The sequence below is a fragment of the Perognathus longimembris genome, chromosome 2, assembly GCF_023159225.1.
Source record: "Perognathus longimembris pacificus isolate PPM17 chromosome 2, ASM2315922v1, whole genome shotgun sequence".
In the NCBI taxonomy this organism is placed as follows: domain Eukaryota; kingdom Metazoa; phylum Chordata; class Mammalia; order Rodentia; family Heteromyidae; genus Perognathus; species Perognathus longimembris.
The window spans coordinates 27,740,355-27,762,461 of NC_063162.1; the positions used below are offsets into that span (position 1 = coordinate 27,740,355).

The following is a 22,107-nucleotide window of genomic DNA, read 5'->3' on the forward strand; positions in this document are numbered from 1 at the left end:
TAGTCACCATGAACTGGACCTTTAGCTCTCAGCCCAAAGGTCTTGTCTTCTGGGTAGCCTTCTCTATTTGGGTCAAATCTCCCTTTGAGGGTCTCACCTAGCCCTGTCCATTTTCCTTGTAACATATGCTGTCATTATAGTTTGTTATTTATGTTGGTGTTTAAGTTCACTGTGGGTAGGGACAATGTTTATTCTATGCCTGGTCTCTGCCAATGCAGATATTTCATAAGTGTGTGTGTGTGTGAATCAAGTGATTTTTCCTCCATCAGTGGCCCATTTAATGTGCAGGTTTGTGATCACATAGGGGAGAGGGCCTTCCCCAAAGCAACAGATGAAACAGAGGATGGGTGCCAGGTTTGAGGGCCTCAGGGTGAAGGCAGCCCCATCTCTTCATTCAGAGAAGCACCTCACACTCTCAAAAGCAAGGCTAATGAAGAGTTTGGGACCATGCTTTTCCCTCTTTTCCTGTTCTCTCTTTTCAACAGTGTGGACCTGCTTTGTAGAGATGAGACCCTCAGGGGCCCTTGCTAACTGCTCCAAAAGAGTCTGAGGGCCCTTAGAACAAGCCCAGAAACAGAGAGGGCAAAAGTCATTCCACACTGTCTACCTCATATCTGTGGCCTCAATGTCTTCCAACTGGGCAGAGGCCAATGTGGTTCAAAGGTATGAGTTCTCATTTGGCTCTCTGAGGATCCGCTTCTGCCATCTTCTTTTAATCATATACTGGGCAGAGCCAGAATCAGCCAGAATGACTTTATAAATAGTGATTAAAAATAGTTACTGCTGGGCTGGGAATATGGCTTAGTGGCAAGAGTGCTTGCCTCCCATACATGAAGCCCTGGGTTCGATTCCCCAGCACCACATATATAGAATACGGCCAGAAGAGGCGCTGTGGCTCAAGTGTCAGAGTGCTAGCTTTGAGCAAAGAGAAGCCAGGGACAGTGCTCAGGTCCTGAGTCCAAGCCCCAGGACTGGCAGCAAAAAAAAAAAAAAAAAAAAAAAAAAAGTCACTGCTAATAAATTAATATTTGGTGTTGGTAATACCCATAGGACAAATCAGATGGCTTCAACTGTTCTTAGTTTTAGTAAAAAGTGTATGTTAGCCTAGAGCTGTGCGAATGTGTTCTCATATCCATTCATTCACTCGTTGCACTTTCAAAATACTCTTTGCAAGCACACCCTGCATGGCTTCTTTTGCAGGAAGGAATACATTCATTTGGTCCATTAGCTGATAGGAGCTATTTTTCCCATTTGATTGTGTTCTGACTGCTTAGCTGTGCACACACGCACACACACACACACACACACACACACACACTCTACACACAGTATAAAACATAGTATTTTTGAGTGGGATATAACCTAGAATGATTCCTAGAGGTTAAAACAAAGGTTGGGAATCAGATAGGTTTGGGATCAAATACTGGTTTCATGTCTGCCAGCTGGATTTTGATTCTAGGCTTGAGAAGTCTATCAGCCCATACTGTGTGAATACCCAGGGTCTCTGATACATTTTTCACTATCCCTTCCCCTCCATATTCCCAGCTCATCTACTTGCTTAAAATTGATTTTTAGGTATTTTCTTATTAATTAAAAATGTGGTTCTGGGGTAGACATGAGACAAGACCCACTATATTCAGAGAAAAGCTTGAAAGTGCTAAAGGACACATTTGTTCAAGTGTCTGCACATTCACTGATGAGTTTAATATTAAAGAAAGTATTTTTAAGTTTGTTATGATGTACAATGTTAAAAAACATATCAACTACTTATTTCCAGTTAATAAAACATCTTAGACTTTCCTGATGATTAAATATAATCATTAGAATTCAGCTCATTAAATACAAAACATCCTTAAAATTTCTTTACTACTTTAACTGTACTAACTTCATTATTTCCTGAAAACTCAATTCCAACAGAAGTTTAAACAATGACTCAGACTATCTTGAGATCACTTTTTTCACTCTTAAATATTTGCTACTGACCCACATGTTATTATAAACAGATTATAAGCATATTCCGTTATATTCTATGAATGTTCCCATGAACAAGAATTTTCAGAGCTCATTCAAATGAGCTTTAGTCCTTTAAAACAATAAACAATTTAAAAACATTAAAAAGAGTAGCTTTAGTACTAAAAAAAACCCTCATTTAATTTTACTATAATGTGTAATTCACCTTCATAAAAATGTACAAACTTTAATTTGAATGCTGAATTTTGTACTGATCATAGATTTTATACAATGCTCATACTACCAAGAAGGAGGGCCTAGTGTCTTTTCTACTTTGGCCAAATAGAAATAACATCAGCAGAGAATTAAGTAGATAGACCAGGGCTTGCTTATGTCCCCTGGTTAAATACTTTCACATACACATTTCTGTAGGTTCTAAACTGGTTTTAGTGACCCAGACTTTAATTATCCAGGGACTTCCTCTGGGCTCCAATGTCCTTTGCTTATTTTGACACATCGTTTACAGCATACTAAAACTGCATGCTCATTTGTCCACCTCCTCCTCCACTAGAAGTGCATTCCTTAAAAGTAAAGGCCATATCTTGTTTAACTGTCATACCCTTTCATTTAGGTATTCAACAGTATTAAGTAAATGAGTGAACTAACAGCCTGGTGCATCAGTGCTAAGGAAAATCAAACTAAAGAAGTTACAAGGGGCAGCCTCCAGCCACTAAATAACTTCTATATGTTGTTGGTACTTAGGGCCCACAGTCAAAATGTGAGGCCCAAATAGTCTTCATTATTGCTGACAATCAGTATTGGAGATGAGGGGACTAAGTTCATCAGAATCTTCACATTGGCTCCCAATGCCTTCTTTTAAAAAGTATGAATGGAGTATGTGCATATGGAAATTAGAACTGCGAAATTATGGATGAGTAGATGAAAAGTGGATGGTTTTTCTTGGAGGTAACACTATTCCAGGTTTCTGAACCTATCCTTTGGCAGTAATTGCCTTACTCTAAAAATGTTTATTTCTTAACTTGTGAGTACATTCCCTTTTTAAAAAAAATCTACTCTAGTCAGGTGCCAGTGGCTCCCCACCCAGAATGCTAGCTACTCAGAAGGCTGAGTTCTGAGAATTTCAGTTTGAAGCCATCCCAGGCAGGAAAATCTGTGAGACTCTTATATCTAATAAACTACTCAGAAAAAGCCAGAAGTGGTGCTACAAGTGGTAGAGTGATGGCCTTGAGTAAAAGAAGCTTGGGGACAGTACCCAGGCTCTGAGTTCCAACCCCAGGACCAGCAAAAAAGAAAAAGAAAAATGTACTCTAGCACCTCAATTATTGAAAGATAATATATATTACAAAACTAATATATGGCTGGGACTATGGCCTAGTGGTTAAAGTGCTTGCCTCTTATACATGAAGCCCTGGGTTCGATTTCTCAGCACCACATATATAGAAAAAGCTGGAGTGGCGCTGTGGCTCAAGTGATAGAGTGCTAGCCTTGAGCAAAAAGAAACCAGGGACAGTGCTCAGGCCCTAAGTCCAAGCCCCAGGACTGGCAAAAAAAACCAAAACTTATATATTATATACAATACAGCATATATAATTATATAATACATATACGATACATATTAGATATTACAGTTTCGTTTTCCCATTGGCCATCATTTTAACTTTACTATGCTAAACTTCTCCCGTTAGCTTCCAATTCAGATGTGCTACTTGACTCCCCCAGGGTAATACAGTTGCTGTAATTAGATCTGCTTCATTCAAGATAAACAACAATTTCTTACTTTAGCTTGTTTTTCTGAAACATTTAATTGGCAACACTGAGAAATTATCTTTCAGGATTATCTTTTCACTTTTGATATTAAGTTTTGGATGAAGCCATGGAATCTTATCACTGCTAGATTAGATTTGAGTGCCAAATTCAAAGAAGTATCTTGCAAATGAATTTCTGGAACCTGTAGCCAAGCATTGACATTTTTATTTCAAACCCTGAGTACCTGTCAGGCGCTGCTATCCTCATCAGTCACCTTTCTGAACTCAATGATTAGGATGTAACCAACTCTTAAATATCTGATTTATTTCCCTTCCTTCTGTGTCAACATGCTTACTGAGGTACACATAGGACAGAATGTTTTCTTTTCACCAGTTTCTGAGGCCAAAATTAAGGCAAATAAAAGAACAGGACACACCCATTCTCCCTAGGTCAAACAAGAATGACTCACATCTTGGCTTGGAATGCCATGGTCACCTCTGATCACTCGGGGCTAAGGGGGTGTGTGACTTGACCACCTGTGGTCCAAGGTAGACGGTTTTCTCTGGCGCACATCTAACTTCTAGACTCTAGAACCTACTAATACCACTTCAACTCAGTAGTCCAGCTCTTTATAGATGCTCTTGAGGTGAGGTGGTGAGGGTTACTTCACTAGGCATGGGCTACTTCACTAGGCATTTTCAGTGACATGAAAACCAAGCTGAAGACTTCCAAATGTGATCTTTTGCATTCTCTCCACAGGTAACACAGCATGAGGCCCCAGTGGATAGCTAATGAATATTTCTTAGTTGAATAACTGGTAGAAAAACACACTAGGTATCACATTAAATATAATTTGAAACAAACAACAAAAAAATCAAGGTGTAAGGCTGGGAATATGGCCTAGTGGCAAGAGTACTTGCCTCGTATATGAAGCCCTGGGTTCGATTCCTTAGCACTACATATATAGAAAATGGCCAGAAGTGGTGCTGTGGCTCAAGTGGCAGCTAGCCTTGAGCAAAAAGAAGCCAGGGACAATGCTCAGGCCCTGAGTTCAAGGCCCAGGACTGGCAAAAAAAAAAAAAAATCAAGGTGACAAAAACAATAATCCAGGGTATTTCTTTAAATAAACTGAAATCTTGGAATTAAAACTATGTGCATGCCTTCCCTGACTGGTGCGCATGCAAAAGGTAATTGTTTTGATTATGAGGAAGTTAACTAAGACAGCTGTTATAAACTAAGCTATTTATGAGTATGGTCATATATTTTAAGTGTGTGTATTTTCTTACTATGACTTCTTATTTTTACATTCAAAGCTATAAATCTTAGAAAAGACACAAATAGGATATACTTACTACACTGAAAATTATCAGACTTTTATACTAAAAAATAAGATATTCTTTATTTTCAAAGAATATTAAATCTATAACAGTACATTTTTGTTTTCGTATTAATATTCAACTTATGGCCTCATCTGTGTCAAACTACTGCACATCCCCTCTTTAGTTTTACATTCTGTAATGGCACACCTTTGTAATTTTGAGATATACCCTGGCTATATAGGCAATGTTACCTATGAGAAAACGTCTCTCTTTTCAACTTAAGACCCTCTTCAGTGACCCTGAAGGCAGAGCATCAGGTGTGTTTGTGCTGACTGTTGGCTGTCTCCACATCAGCCTTGCAGAGCTGTAAGGCTACAGCACTCTGGATAACCAGGACTTGAGTTACCAACTTGTGGACCGGGCATACTGATCAAATATAGTAGAATGCTGGATGTTCTCTTCCCATTTTCACCTACTACAAGCTCCCATAATCCCCATGTGTGATCACAGCTATTTCCAGGAGACAAGTTCCTCCATTCTTCCTTAACCTTATAACAGACCCAGGCCTAAAAGCCTATATAGCCTCCCTCTCCTTCGGCCCCACGCCCTCTTTCCCTTCCAATTTCCACCCCCCCCCCCGCTTTTTAATAGTGGTGAAGTATACACTACATAGAATGCACTAGCCTAACATTTCTATTAGCAGTCCATTAGTATTAAATACATTCACACTAATATGGGAGGGGTTATGCAGATGTTCAGAAATCTTTCCTTTTCCAAAACTGAAACTATGAACCCACTAAACACAAATTCTCCATTTTCCTTTCTACCCTGGCTCCTCATAACTACTGTCTATCTACTTCTTGAATCTATGATTTTGACTATGCTAGAGGGTCTCATGTAAGTGAAATCATCAGAATGAGTCTTTTACTTTCCTCCTTTGTTCCTACCTTTCCCAATTTCATATTTGAACAAACTTTAAACATGATTTTTTTTCCCATGGAAAAGAGGTCATTCTTCTGACCTTCTTTCTCTTTCTCTCTGGGAAACTTTTTAAACCTTGTGATGTTTCCTTTTTCCCTTCTTCATTCCATTTGTAAGCCTCACATTTTTTTTAAAAAAGAGGAAACGTTATTGGAATAATTTTCTGACTGTTCTTATGGGTTTGAGTCTCCAAATACAATTAGTTAAAAGAAAGAAATACTGATGACAACAACTAAAATCTCAGAAATGGCTAAAGTTCTTTCAAAGTCTCCATAAAAAATTGTTTTTACATTTTTATTACTATCAATTCATTGTACAAGAAGTCTCATTTTAACAGGTCCATATAGGCAAGCAATGTATCTTGATCATATCCCCTTCACTCCCTCTTTCCTCCAACCAGTCACAAGGAGCTTCATTGTTCTATCTTCACACATGAAATAAAGTACCTTGATTCCACTGACATCTGCTCTCTCACTTCCAGTAGTACCCCTATGCCAGATAGGACATGTTTTGCATTCCTGTCATTTATTTTTTTTAGTGTATGTTAAATATTCAAAGAAAATATAAATGTATGGTATTTCACACATATATGTACAGTATTTTAATCAGATTGGCCCTCATTTTTGAGGGGAAGTTAGATGTCCCTGGCTAGATAATCAGGGATGGGAAACGACAGCTGAGATTGGTTCTAACATGGAGGGAGTGACACAGTAAAAACACTCACCTGTTCCCATCATCCCTGTGGGATCTGGGTCCCCAAATTTATTCACCCTTCAAAGTCATGGCCACGTATGTGATCCCCTAGCATCTATCCAATCAAAAGCCCCTTCCATACTCAAGCAGAAATGGAAGATCCAATCACAGGGAAACTTCCATGCTGGTGCTTCAAGTAGTAGAGGGACACCAATCATGAACTCCATGCAGCCCATGTCCAACTCTTGACCAATTGGACCAGGAGCACACCTTTAGGAAGAAGAGACAAGGACCCTATATCTAACAGACCTTGAGAGACAGACTTCAGCTTTCCAGTTTGGTAGCCCTTCCATGCACAAGGGGGTAGTTTCTGTTCTTTCATTTTCACACAGACCTGTTTTGTCTATTTTAAACACTTTCCTGAATGTTAATTCTTTTATATAAAAAAGAACCCAAACTCTAGATAGTATCAACTTACTCTCACTGTCCCCATCCACAATACCCTCTAGTATTCAAACACTTTCACTGAGCTTCGTTTTGCTATTTTCTTTTACAGTGAAGGTGATATACAGAGAGGTTACAGTTACATAAGTCACCTTGTAAGTTACGGCCTTGCCTCTTCCCTCTCATTTTGCTATTTTCATTCACAGGTGCATTGCATTTTGCTGGAACATGTTCCTTTCCTCCACATGACAGGGCAGATACACATTTTTCTCATTGGCTGCCTGCAGCTATCTGCCTGTATTGATGACTTTTTACCGCCCATAAAATAAATGGATTATACACAACACACACACACACACGCACACTGGAATCTACAGAGTGAACCTGAATGTGGTTGTATGCACTTGTGATCTGAACAACTATGACAGAAAACCTAAAAATAGTCCCAGCTGATCCTACAGATTCCGAGAATACAGTGTGACCTTCAGGACCCATCTGGGTTTCCTTTTAAATTAATTTTTAATGGATAAGTCTTTATGTATGTATTATTTGCAACATGAGGTTCTGAAATATGCACACATTGTAGAATGGCTCTGTTGAACATTCGTCATAGTTTCACTGTGTATTTCATGCCGTGGAATACTGTCGAATTTACTGTCCAATGCAGTTGAACTGATGCTGAAAAGAACTTCCAAGAGAGCATGCCAGAAGCTACAAAAATAATTCCAGACCAGAGGGCAACCAGCTAATTGTATTATTCAACAGGAACTACTTACTGAAACTATTACAGAGCTGCAAAACAAAGTGACAGAAATTCCTAAGTCCTGCTTAAAATACCAATTGAAAGATCACATTGACCCATGGTCTAGTAAGTCTCTGGGCTAGGAATGATGACCTATGAGATTCTATTCTGAGCAGGAAAATGCAAACAGCAATCAAGGTCAAGGTACTACCAGGGCAACAGACTCACTGATCAGCATCCCTTTTTTCCTTTCTATAGGTCTGTGGAAGAATGTAGGCTGCTGCCTTCCTTCTCTCAGCAAATTCAGTAGGAAAGAAAGCAGATTGTACTGGCTTCATTATGTATTTGAGATCTCACTTTCCAGGCCTAACCATTCATCATACAGAACATTAACTCCCTCTCCCACTAGAATACTAGAACCACTTCCACATTTATCACATAGCATTTGACTCCTCTCAATTTCATATTACTCTTCGATTACTTGGTGTATACAAATCTGGACTACTCATAAATACCACAGAGGCAGGTAAAATGGTTTAATACTTGAATAGGCTTTCCCCCACCAGACTTGCACTCCCCTGGGAACATATTGGGTGTCTGATAAGCACAGATTGGTGAACTCACATGAGGAGGTCCTGCACGCAGTGACATGCATAGAAGCAATGCCAATTCTACCTTGTAATTGGGGTTTAACTCCCTGGGAAGAACACTGATAGGTTGATGAAAGGCTCAGTATCTCTGGAGATCACATGAGTGTAAAGAAACTTTGAACCCTGTGGACAGGGCAATCACTTCCCATGAGCAGACTATAAGTAACATGAGGGCTAGACTTAGGATTTCTTCCCTTCACAGCTCCCAGGAGGGGCTTAAAACTGAACGGGTAAAAGACATATATAACCCAGTTTCTTCCCAATAGTGTCTTGGACTTGTGTTCCCGTTGTGTGTTTTTCTTTATTCATAATTTAAAACCAATCCACAGAAGTTAATGTGATTCCGGAAGTCTATCCACTGTGGTTCGCAACATGATAAACAAGCAGGTGGTAGTACTTCTCTTAAGTGTGTATGTGTGTGTGTGTGAGTGTGTGTGTGTTTCACAGGGGGCTTGAAGATAAGGAGGAAGGTCACTGTCCTGCTAGCCCTGGCTCACTGTGGAGGGACAACAGCTATTCTCCTTGATATAAACAGCCGGATGTCAGAAGGAGCCCTTGGCAGTCCAAATGTACTGGAACACAATACAACTCTGCATGGTCCCTGTCTGGCTGGTAGCTTCCTGCCAGGGAAAGCTGCCAAGTGATCTATGACAACTGCACAGTGAAGGAGTCTCCCAGGTCTCTGGTACACTGCCATTTCTGACCTGCCTGTCTGCTAATCGTGGGAAATAGCTGGGATGTTCAGATATGGAGGAACCCCATTTTCCAACAGCTTTCATTTTTCAGATCTATGCCTGCATATCCTTTGAGATGGTACTCACTTAGAAGAAGACCCTCAATTCTTCTAGTCCCTAGGAACTATTAGTTCAGTATATGAAGAGAGATTTCGCTCAGCTCCCACCCACTTGTGGTTTTCATAGTAATCACATGGCCACAATCCTTCACTGACATCTTGTTATAGTAATTGACTTAGCTTAGAGATAACTATGAGGAGGAGAAACCACCTTCCTGAATCATCAGAAATAGCATTTTAACCATTACTTTGTCAAAAGAGAAATTTCCAAGTCTTAACACTTATTATTTGGAATGTTTATATCTTACAAAAATTTAATAGATTACCATTTTATGTTCTTCCCAAGTAGTTATTTTTATTTAAAAGTTTCTGTTATGTGATGCATGTTATGCTAGCTCATATTATTCTCTGAAGGCAAAGACAAAGTTAAAAGTAATAATTTACACATTACCTTTCAGCATCATTCGTCCAGTAGATCCTCCAAAAGTACTGAGAAGGCAACTTCTCGCTCCTAAAGAGGTGGTGGCCTCTAGGAGGGAACCGGTGATGTACTGAGATAGGGAAGTCCTTTGGGAGGTGGCACGGAATTCACATGCGGTGTCTCGGACACATTGCTTTACGCATGAACAAACACTAATCGTTCCATGGATTGTCTCGGAGGTTAAGAATTTTGTGAAGAAATGGAGAAGAGATCCAACTATATGTTCTGTTTCTTCTCTTCTTCTCACTGCATTGTAGATCTGTGAATAGCACAAAGCACAGGAAGTATTAATCTAGTTTCTTAGGAAAGCAAATTAACTTGTTGACAAAATGCCAAGATGACTTATTAAGAAAGAAGGTTCAGTCACTCTAAGCACAAACACTCTTGAGCCCTGGACTCATGCGTTAACCTGAACATTCTACAGACACCATTTATTTGAGAAAGCTATGTGTAGTTATGAAATAGGACATTCAAACAACTCTGCTATCAAACAGAACACTTAAAGTTGTACCAACCAAAAATACATTCAGCTCAAATTTCTCCTCCTCCACAGGACAGCAAAGCTCTTTTGCAGAGAGATGAGGGCAAACTTTTCCCTCTGGTAGTTCTCTCCAGAATGAATGTCCCAAAATGCTTTTGCCGAATGTTCCTAGAGAATCTTTGTTACATGATCAAAATGAAGTACTCGTGGAGAAAGAGAATGTCTCTTTCTGTCTTGGGCATAATCTTTCAATCTATCAGCTAAGATCAGTCTTTGAACCTTTTCTTCTTTTTTTCCTCTATTGCTTCTCACATCCAAAATGTTGACAGCTCCTTTCCCACTTCTCCTGACCTGTCTCTGTCACTTTCCTGAGTTCCTCTCCACTTATGTCTTTAACTGACCAAGAATGATCTCAAGAAGATTGGACTATTAGGGCAGGCTCCCAACTATGTCTCCAGTCAACTTCACTTGTTCAATATGTTTAATGTACACTTTGTTCTGTGAAAGGCATTATGTCAAAATACATAGAGCAGGAAGGTGGAGGGTGAATAACTTTGTAATACATTGTAAGCATATATGAAAGCAGCATAAACAACCACAATGAAAGCTGTTGATCAATAGAGGGACAGAAACAAGGAAAGAGAAATAGGCTCTATTTGGAGATGAGTACTAGAAAGAAGGGGTTAGGTTAACAAACCTTACAACATACCCAGAATTCCAATGATATCCAAATTTTTCAGACCCTAAGTAGATCTCTACTCTGCTTTCCCCTGCTACAGATAGATCCTTGCTGTGAGGAGGCAGAGTGTGAATTCTGAGCTTTAGTTTATGTCATTAAACTTCTTGTGGGCAGTGTGGAAATGATATGCTAGGATACAGCCAAGGCTTTGGTGCTTGGTAGGTGGGTCTGTACACCTGTCTTTGCCCTGACCAGCTAGAAAACTGATTATGACCATGAGCAAGTGACTTGAATGTTTTGAGACAGTTTCCTTTCCAATGTGGGATATTCTAAGACAACACATGTCTGAGTAATGGCACCCATTATAATAGGACAAGTCTACAGGAAAGAATGTATTTTCTCTACCTCAGAGTAATAGATCTACAAGGGAATTGCTGGACCTAAGGACTCTTTGATCACAGAAGCTTGAAAAAACAGTAACTCTCCCCACTTTGGAGATTTATAATGCCTCACAGAATACTAAGGACAACTAAAAGGGTTAAAAATGTATTTTATTTTCACTGAGTAAGGAATCCTCATGTTATCTGACCAAGATTTATCTTTTAAAGAACACTTTACCTATAGATGTATTGTTCTGAGTAGCTTATTATAATCTTCTCTTTTCTCAGTTCTTTGACCTCTGTGGAAGCTGTGAAATACACAACACCACCCTCTTGAAGACCTTCCTCTCATCCTTTCACATACACTGGACTTGTGTTTGCATTCTTGGCTTTGAGGACAGTAATAATGCACTAGTGAGTGGCCAGCGAGTGCTTCATGTGAGGAGGACAAAGACTGATGGCACGAGCCAGACTCAGCCCACAGTCTGCCTTCAGCTAACACCTAGTGTTTCAAAACTAGGGAAATTTACATGCACATCTGAAATTACAGCATCTCCTGAACACTGGCACAATCTGGTGGGACTGAATATTCCTAAAAGGTGTCAAATGGCCAGGATTTTGGCTAGAATAAGAGGCATGGATTGCACTCTATATTGATCACAGTTGGTCAGTATCTGTTCACATTGGTATGTGTGTTTGTGACCCTTGTCTTAATGAGCTACAGATAACATTGTAAACATATACAACAAAGATGTCCAAGGCCCTCAAGCATATCCTCTTTATGTTCTTGCCTGTGTTAATTTCGGAGGCTACAGAAAGTCACAGTCTGCTTTCAACACGTCTTGTACCTCACCTCCAAGAAACGAGTGCACATATATACATTTTATGTCGATCCTAGGTGACCATTCAGCAATTGCTATCAGTTACTTATTTCTGGCCCTCAAATGTGACTGAAGTAAGGAGAATTAAGACTACTTTAATAATGGTCCTCTGAATGGCCACCACCAGTGCTAACACCCCTAACACAAGGATCTAGAAACAGATCACTAATTCTGGTCATACCAATTCAGGATAAGCAGAAGTCAGGGTGCTTGATGGAAAATCATTGGAGTGTGAACAAAATGGTGGCAGATGTGACCATACCCAGAAAATATGTCAAAATCATATTACTAGCTCTTATTGATCACTCACTTCTGAAAAGGAAGAATTCAAGGATAATCTCTCACATAGAGTGGGAAGAGAAAGCAATACAGGCTAGTCATAACCAGTGTGGATCTGGAACCTCAATATGAATACTAGCATCCTGCTTCCTAGCTGTGTACCTTTCCTTAGATAAACACCCTGCCTCAATCTCCTTTTCTATAATATGAGGAGACATGAAAGTATCTGCCTCCTAGAGATTGTAACTAGAACTACAAGCTTTGATTATGACAACATGATTACAATAGCATCTGGCACTTGTTTAACAAATAATAGTTTAACAAATTTTTAACAAATAATAGTTTTACAATGATGAGGACAGTGATCATAATTGTGGTGGACTACAAAAATGGCCATGCCTTATTACCCTTACTAACTCTGGTTGGCTTTGTTATTTGGGTAATTAATGGAAATTTAGTGATGGTGACCCAAGTAGAGCCTTGGAAACTATTTGTGCATTGGACCTTGCTGTCTCTTAATGCGCTGGAGACTTTGCAACAACTACAGTGTGAAGAATACTAAGTGAGCCAGGGTTCTTGGCTGCCAGCAGCTAGATATACAATAGGGTCATCCTAGCTCCTAGATCTTACAATCATCAGTCCAGGAATCACCATAGTGCATGAGAGGGCCAGGTAGCGATCAGTTGTTCCAGATTAGAGGACTACCCATCCAACTCACAGAATAATGAACTGAATAAATGATTGTTATAGAAAATTACTATAATGACCAAAATGATGATGATGATGTGTTAGATAGAATGGTAAATGTTCTAATTCCCTAACAATTGACCCCACATACTAACCCTGTGAGGGTGATTTCATTTTGCAGATGAGAAATGGAGAAATATGAGGACAACCTTACATAGCAAGAGGCTAAGCTATCTTCAACTCTGTGAACTAACTTTATCCATTGCACATACCTGGTCAAACCCATGGCTCAACAAAGGGATGCAAGTTCTCATCATTATTTGGCAAGGGTTTAAAGTGATGTTTTTACACTGCTGTTGTTATTGTTTTTTCTTATTCAAGATAGTTCCTTTCATGGTAACCCTAAATGACTTTTGAAAATAGTCAAGTTATGACTAATGAATGAGCAAATATGTTTCCTTTATATGGAGATTTATGGTTTTAAATTACAAAGTGAACCAAACCACATAAACATGGTTCCACTTGATTAATGTGGTAATAGAAGGTGCTGAAAAGAAGACAGGCCACTGCACTACATGGGCCAATATTTTTGAGATAAAATCAACATGTCACAACATAGCAACCAAGCTTGCTAGACAGCTATATGTTCATTCATTCACTTAATACATTGTGCCAAGCCCAATTGTTGGGAATCCAACAGTGAGCAAGAAGAACTTCATTTTAATGGGAAGATGGGCAAATAAGTTAATTAAAAATTTAAAAAATTGTGGAATAGGCTGTGGGTATAACTTGGTATATATGTAACTTGCTTAATATATGTAAGGCCCTGGGCTCAATCCCCAGAACTGCAAAAAAGTATTGGTTATTACAGTATATTATATATAATTATATAATAGTAATTATTATATGTAGTCAAGATGTATTTTGGGTGTAGATCTTACAGGTTTTACTTAGGTTATCTGAAGTGAAAAAAGAAAAAAGTTGGGGATTCTCCATTTGGTCACTGTTACAGTTTTAGAGATGTAAGACATATAATGAGATCAATGCTGTGGTCAGAGCTCCTCTGGAACTCTGGAACTGTGAATGGATCCTCTGCATGGAATTTACTACTTCTATCACAGCAGGTACTGTGGGATGACATAGCTCTGGAGTGGTCTGAGAAAATGACTTTAATAATTATGAAACTACTCTAGGAAAACTGAGTGACAGTTACACAACACCTGGGGAAGCACAGCAACATGGACAGTTTCTTGTGACCCAAGAAAGAGGGCTTCTTTGCAAAAACCAGCATGAGATATAGAGTTCAAACTAAACAAAAGAAAGCAAATGTACCAAGGCTAAAGAGATGGATACAAAGCTAGGGACTTTAGTACCTGAAGGGCATGAAGCAGTCAGACACATTTTCACAGCACCCGTGCGGGAAGAAAGGTCTGCCCCCTACACTGCTGGAAGAGGCTTTGTCTTCACTTGACACCCAGGTACTCCTAAAAGAAGTCAATTTTATACTAGGCTAGAAACATTCTTTCTGAGCTCAGAGTTATAGAGAATCATGTTTTAGGATCTGGTGTCTTATCTTCTAAGATCTCCCAATAGAAAGAGGTTTGATACTTAGGGAGCCCACCCACCCCATGATACAATAACTGTAACATTTATGGAGTGCTGAAAGTGAACTGGGCATTGAACACCTCAGAACTGCTCAAGGAAAAGGATCATAGAAGTATGATCAAAACTAAGATACTTTGTTTACATGGCTAGGACTTAACATCAGGATTCTCCAACTCTATGCCCTGCTTCTAATGATCAAACTGATCTACTAGGAAATCTACAACAATCTTGCCCAGTGTTCTTGTTCTTGTCAACCAGCATGGTCCTTTTTCAAGTTACTGTTCTTTCATCTTCACTTTCTTAAGTGGGGAAGGAAGGCATTAATTCACTTTAATCTTGATGATTATTTTGGTGACTATTCTATAGTATTTTTAAGTTCTCTTGTTCCTTTATCTCTTACCAGTTTTATTCAAGATCAGCTATTATTTCACAGTAGTGACTATATATCTACTAAGAGTTCCTTTATCCTTCTCACAATGAGGATTTTTAAACTGCCCTGTGCTAGAAAAGCAATCACATTTATTTTAACTGTGCAAACTCTAAGTTAACAGACTTAAGGAAGGGGCCTCCCTCCTGGCATGAAGTGGGCACTTTGTGATTTACAATCCCCTTGAACTGGTCTCATAGACCCCTCTTCTAACTTCTAGAAGATAGAAACAGTGTTCTAGAAGGTTGAAGGTGCTAGAATGTTGCTTTCTGATGGTCGTCTACATGTGTAACCAAAAGGCAATGATGTGAGAAGCACCATATTTCCCAAGCATCAACAAAAGCAATGAGGCTGTTGGAGGGGTGGCAGCTGAGACAGTCTGGAGACCCAGTGGCAGGGATGGGGAGCCGGATTTTGGCAACAGGCGGCGTTTCCTCTGCTGTTCATTCCACATACCATTCCAGTGCCTGTGTGGAGAATTCCATTCTACTGAGAGTGTTCGGACCATGCACAAGACACTGACCAAACACAACTCCAAACAGCCAAAAATAAAAGCTTTGCTAGGACCAGGCCAGTTAACCAGAGCTGTGCCATCAGCTTCTGCAGGAAATAAGCCAAACCTTCATTACTTCAGGAACCATCCAAGGAGGAACGTGTGAGGATGATGTCCTGGGACAGCTAATAACCTGGGAGTTTCACAGCTACAGATGCCTTCCGGCACAACTTCATTTAACCCACATTGTACCTTTTCATTAAAATGTTGCTTCCTAGGTATATATTTTTCCTGAGCTCTAGCAAGAACTAATCATCTTTTTCTCCCCCCAGGATTCCAACTGCACCCGATACCAAATTGCATAGTAGCATGTCCTGTGCAATATGTAAGCCGGTTTTTAGTCCCTTTACAGGAAGTGAGTGTCCACCAGAGCAGGGGCCATGTGGGAACACTTTGTTCTCAGCACAGAGGGCACTGCAGGCAGTAGAGAAGGGTAAAATGGAGAAATAACTGGAGCCTTACAGCCATGAGCCTCAGAGTGGGGCCCAGAGCAAAACTAGCAGTATTACCCAATCCTAGACCAATGAAAATAAGCAGTTTATCATTGTTATAAATTTTTTTTTAAAAAAAAACCCTTTGGTACTAGTACCCAGTAATCTGTGTTGAGCCAGCTTTCCTGGTGATTCTGACTCCTGCAGAAGTTTCAGGACCAGCCCAAAGAACTTGAAGGACAGCCCACTACCCCCCACTATAGCTCTCAGTTGATCCATCCCATTAGCACCTAGGTTATCTCCCTTCTAGAATGGGAACTCAAGAGGGCAGAACTGAGGGCTTATTCATCCCTTCATTCTTCTAAGACCCTAGTTCAGAATCTAGTACAGAGCAAAACTAATGAATACTCACTGAAGATAGGAGCATTCACACACACACACACACACACACACACACACACACACACACACACACACATGCCCTATGGCTGTGAATTTAACATGCTTTCTATAAAGGGGGCAAAGGCATATCTGAGATACTCATTCTTTCTATTGATGTACGTTAACTGTATAAAGTAAGGGGGTTCCTGTGATATTTCCATTCATGCACACAATGTACTGTGGCCACATTCAACCCACTACTACTCTCTCTTGTCCCTGTATCCCCTCCAGCTTATGGGGAATTACCATATGGATGAATCATGTCATGTACTAATGAGAAAACCTTTCTGCCAAGGAAGCCTCTTGAAATGAAAAAAAAAAAATCAAATCAGGACAAATGGATAATGTCGTTAGGCCTGTAATGTCAGTTAGGCCCACGGAAGGGACTTAATGGCCTCAACTGCCAGGCTCCCTTGCATCTCCAAGGAGCAATGGGTCAGCTAATGAATCACATGGGGACAAAGCCCCTGCAAAGACAAAAACAAACTTTGGAAAGCGCTGTTTATCTGCCATCCCTAGCTCAGAAGCTCTGTGGCAGTACTCTTGCTAAGCTGTACACATGAGAGGGAAAGAAACTTTCTGCCATCCTCTGCTCTGGGCTGCTGCATGTCAGCAACAGGTGGAAGGGATGAAGTCAACCTACAGGAACAGGCTGTTTGCTTCCTGTGTCCCACTCCCTCACTGCCTCAATTCCTGCTCACCTTGTCTCACTTTCTTCTTACCTCCTTCTGCCTGACTGGAACCACTCATGTCTGCCTCTTTTTCATAGTCCTGAAGACCCCCTTCTGCTGAGGCCATGGCTTCTGGATCAATGCTACAGTTTTTTCCCTGACTTCCTTTTTTAGGTGTAGTATCTATTATTTCCCTTTTCTTTAAAGTTAAAATATAAGCACACATATTTGTGGGGGTAAAATTAAGCTTTCAATACATATAAATAATGTGTAATGGACAAACCAGGGCACTTAGTCTCCTACCTCTTAATTTAAGTGTTTAGAGACTTGGGGTTCCTCTCTTCATCACAAAATGTGTAGTAGGTTATTGCTAATTACAGTCACACTGTTGTGCTTTAGTACTGCAGAATTTATTTCTCCTATTCAACTGTATTTTAGTAGTGTTATTCAATCTCCTTCTATTCCCTACTCTTCCTAGTCTCTATAATCACTAGTCCATTCTCTTTTTATTGCAGATAAGTTGTTTCAGTTTCCACATATGAAAGAGAACATATGTTGTTTATCTTTCTATGCCTAGTTTATCTAACATGATGCTGTCTTCCAGTTTCCTCCATCTTGATATGAATAACAGGATTTTATCCTCATTTATGGCTAAATAATTCTCTAATATATATATATATATATATACATATTTATAGATCATCCACACACTATATTTTCTTTGTCCATTCATCCATCAATATGAAGGAGCTGAGGGAGGGTGCAGAATAGGAACCCAGTGCAAGCTGATGGGACAATCCCAGGGCTTTGAAGGCAGAGAAGGGCAGCCCCTGAGCCCTGAGCAGGGCCTACCCAGGTGAATCTTATGAGAAGCATAGACTTACACATACTGCAAACTGGGACAAAGTCTAGCTGTAGTTGAATTTCTGAAAGACAAGAAACCTATGCCTGAGAAAGTCTTGGTTGTTTGGGCATCTGCTCATTCATTCACTCATTCATTCAGCAAATATTTATTCACCATCTACTTTTTGACAAATAGCTTTCCAGGAGCTGCAGACAAAGTATGGAATAAAATAGCTTTTATCCTGAAGAAAGTTACCAATAATGAATGATTCTAGTACAGCATGCAATTCTGTAATGTGTGAGCACACTATTGTTCAGAAACACACACAGGACAGCCATAGAAAGTCATGGAAGGGGTCAGGCATACTATCCTAATCCCATAATACTTTAATACTTGATCCTAATCAGGAGGCTGAGGAAGAAAGATCGCAAAGTTGGTTTTTTTTAAATTTCCTTAAATACATTTTTCAGATTTCTGTTTAACAACAAAAATGTACATATTTGTGTAGTACCGATATATAAATGCATACTGATTAAATTGGGGTAATTAATTTTCTATCTCCTTATCATTACTTTGTTTGAGGCCTCTGAATTCCTTATTTATAAAATATCTATTAGGTAATAGTAAACTCTAGTTACCTTCTTGCACTAAAGAAATGCTAGGTCTCTAATTGAATTTTGTTATTGTCATCCAATTTTCTTTCTCCCTTCATACTTCCCAACATCTGGTAATCACGTTTATTTTCAGATTGACTTTTCGCATCTCTGTATGAACGATGTGGTATCTGTCTGTATCTGATTTGTTTTACTTAAGATAATATTCTCCAGGGGAAGGGAGGGGGGCATGAGGGACAAGGCAACAAACAGTACAAGAAATGTATCCAATGCCCAACGTATGATACTGTAACCTCTCTGTACGTCAGTTTGATAATAAAAATTTGAGAAAAAAAAATTTAACCTCCAATAAGTTATGCAAATAAAAAAAAGAATAAGTAATCAAAAAAAAAAAGATAATATTCTCCAGTTCCACCCACTTTACTGAAGATGATAGGATGTCAAATTTCATTACACCATATTTGCTTTACTCATTCATCCACTGAAAAAATTTCAATTGAAGCTAACTTGGACTATACAGCAAGATCCTGTCTCAAAAAAAGAAAAAAAAATAAAGAAGTATACCTAAAACACAACGTAAAGAAAATAAGAGCTGGCCAGGCAAATCTGAAAATGGATAAGAAAGACAAGAAACATCCTAAGCAGAGGGAACATATGTGCAAAATAACTCCATGTGGTTGAAGCTGATACTGAATGATGGATCGAGACTGAGTTGGTGGTAGGTCATTCCTATGATCCCAGATACCTGGAAGGCAGAGATCAGGGAGATCACAGCTTGAGACTAACCCAGGAGAAAAGTTAGTAACACTCATCTCAACAAATATACAGTACAGTGGCATGTGCCTGTGATTCCAGCTACACAGGAGGTCTTGGATAGGATCAAGACTTAATTAAGACCAGCCACATGCAAACATGTAAGACCTACTTGAAAAATAACTAAAGCAAGTAGAGAGCACTAGCCTAGAAAGTGTAAGGTCTCAAAGTCAAACCTCAGTGTCAAAAACACACAAACAAAAAAGCAATTAGATTGGGAAAATAAAACAAGACTCTTTCTTAGCAGTGGATGCAATTATGCCTAGAGCAATTTGTGCTCCCAAATGCTTCCTGAGCAAACTACCAACTCAGTGCAGCTGTAAGCTGTACTTCCTATGCCCGAGGGTGCCTATCACTTTCCATAGGTATTGTGCTAAGTACAGAAGGTGTGAGTCAAACAAGGTAGCTTCTGCTGTCAAGGTACCAAGGGGATGGAGATGATTACTCCTACAACTTCCTATAATTTGACAGTTTCTATATTATTTTTAAAAAACAAGGAAAAGGGACAAAGTGCACATTACCTAAAACCCTATCAATGTAACAACTTAAGAGACATCCCACAGAGTAGGTGGAGTTTGAGAAAGTTATAGATCTGAAAATCTCCAAGGAAACTTTTCTACCACTGGGAGAAAGATAAGGTAATGGGATTCTATAACATTGGGAAACTACAAAGAACTAAACCAATCATGGCATTGAACTGCACTCAACTTTATGAGGATGAGTCAGAAACTGCCCGTCCCCACATGTCACACTTCTGACCTGTTACAGAGGCTCTCAGCTTTATGTGCACATTAGTGCATGTTTTCAGGGATTGGATCATACTCAGAGAATGAAAGTCAAAGACAACATTTGTGACCTTCTGAAGGGTCAGGAATGTGAGAAAGCTATTACTTTCTAACTTGTCTATTAGAAAAGAAAGATGGTTACCCTGGACCACATGAAAAATCACACACACACACACACACACACACACACACACAGACAAAACCCTAAACAACCCTAAAGTTGATCAAAACTTAAGGTAAGAAATTATATTTTAAGCAGGGTGGTAGGGTATGCCTGTAATCTCAGCTCTTGGGGAGGTGACTCAAGAGGACCATGGGTTTGAGGTCAGCTTGGGCCACATAGAAACCTCTATCAATAAATAAAAACAATGGAAGAAAAAGAAAGAGGTGGAGGGGAACAAAATAGCAGCAACCACAAGCCAGTCCTACAGAGACAAGTATTGTATGTTCTTGCACATTTGTGGGAGATGGAGTAAGGGGGAGACCAGGTCATGAAAGTGAAAAGGAAATGGAAAGAGAAAAGAACAGTTGAGGTGGGATGGAGGATTAGAAAGAGTAATTAGGTGTGTAAGCATGATTATAGTACATTATCTAAAGGTATAGAAACATCCCCCCCAAAAAACCCTTATTTTATACAATATATGTTAATTTTAAAATAATCTACTGTATAAAATTTTCTTAATTTAAAAAATAATAAAGATAAGCAATTTACCCCCCCAAATTTTTTAAGGTAAGGTTAAAAAAAACCTAAATTGCATTCTAAAAATGCAGCAATTTGGCCCTTATGTTTTATAATTTTTAAAGCTTGCTCTGTTGTCTCTACTGCGCTTAAGGTTTTTCTTGGCTATCAAAACAAAGAGGCCTTTTGTTGAAAGAATCAGGCGGCAGTGTTTGGTGAAAAGATTATATATAGAATTATGGTATGAAGCTCTATTGTGTGAAAAGAAATAAAAAGAGTAATGTTATGGAAACGAGTGTTATATCACTGTTGTAATTACTTTCAACATGCTATGTGAAACTGTAGCTTCTTTTGTTGATGATCCTCTTGTATTCCCTTCATGTGGTTGTCCCGTGCTATCACTGTATCTCATCTGAGTACCCTGAAAACTGTAATACTGGTATTAGAACTAGGGAAGTGAAAGGGAATATCAAAATCGAGAGACAACAGATAAAAAGACAAACAACTCCAAAAGCAATACTTGCAAAACCATTTGGTGTAAACCAACTGAACAACTCATAGGGGGAGAGGGAAAGGGGGAGGGGAAAGGGGGAAATGAGGGGGGAGGTAACAAATAGTACAAGAAATGTACCCATGGCCTTACGTATGAAACTGTAACCTCTCTGTACATCACTTTGACAATAAATAAGTAATTATTTAAAAAAATAAAGGGTAGCCTTAAGAGCTTTCCTTGTCTCCAGATTCTCAAGATTTCTTGCAACAAATTAAAATGCTATTGTCTTCTCTTTGATGGAGACCTAAACAATTGTGTGCAGTCACTAATTTTCTAAAACCTTATAAAGAACACTATGCAGGAGGGACCATACATAATTAAAGACAGCAGCAACAGTATGCACACACACTTCAGCCACTGCCAACCCCAGGGAATGGACCATTTATGGGTGTTTCAAAGGCTTTCTCTCGGGCTGGGAATATGGCCTAGTGGCAAGAGTGCTTGCCTCCCATACATGAAGCCCTAGGTTCGATTCCTCAGCACC

At 39.4% G+C, this 22,107-nt stretch overlaps 1 protein-coding gene across 2 annotated transcripts in view; it reads right to left on the bottom strand.

Annotated features, from left to right (window-relative positions):
• Nucleotides 1-22,107, bottom strand: part of Plce1 (phospholipase C epsilon 1) — a 332,480-nt gene that overhangs the window by 132,196 nt on the left and 178,177 nt on the right. For both annotated transcript variants that reach the window (XM_048338668.1, XM_048338667.1), the window contains exon 3: nt 9,791-10,079. In XM_048338668.1, coding sequence (XP_048194625.1) covers nt 9,791-10,079 — 289 coding nt within the window. The remainder of the gene's footprint in view (nt 1-9,790; nt 10,080-22,107) is intronic.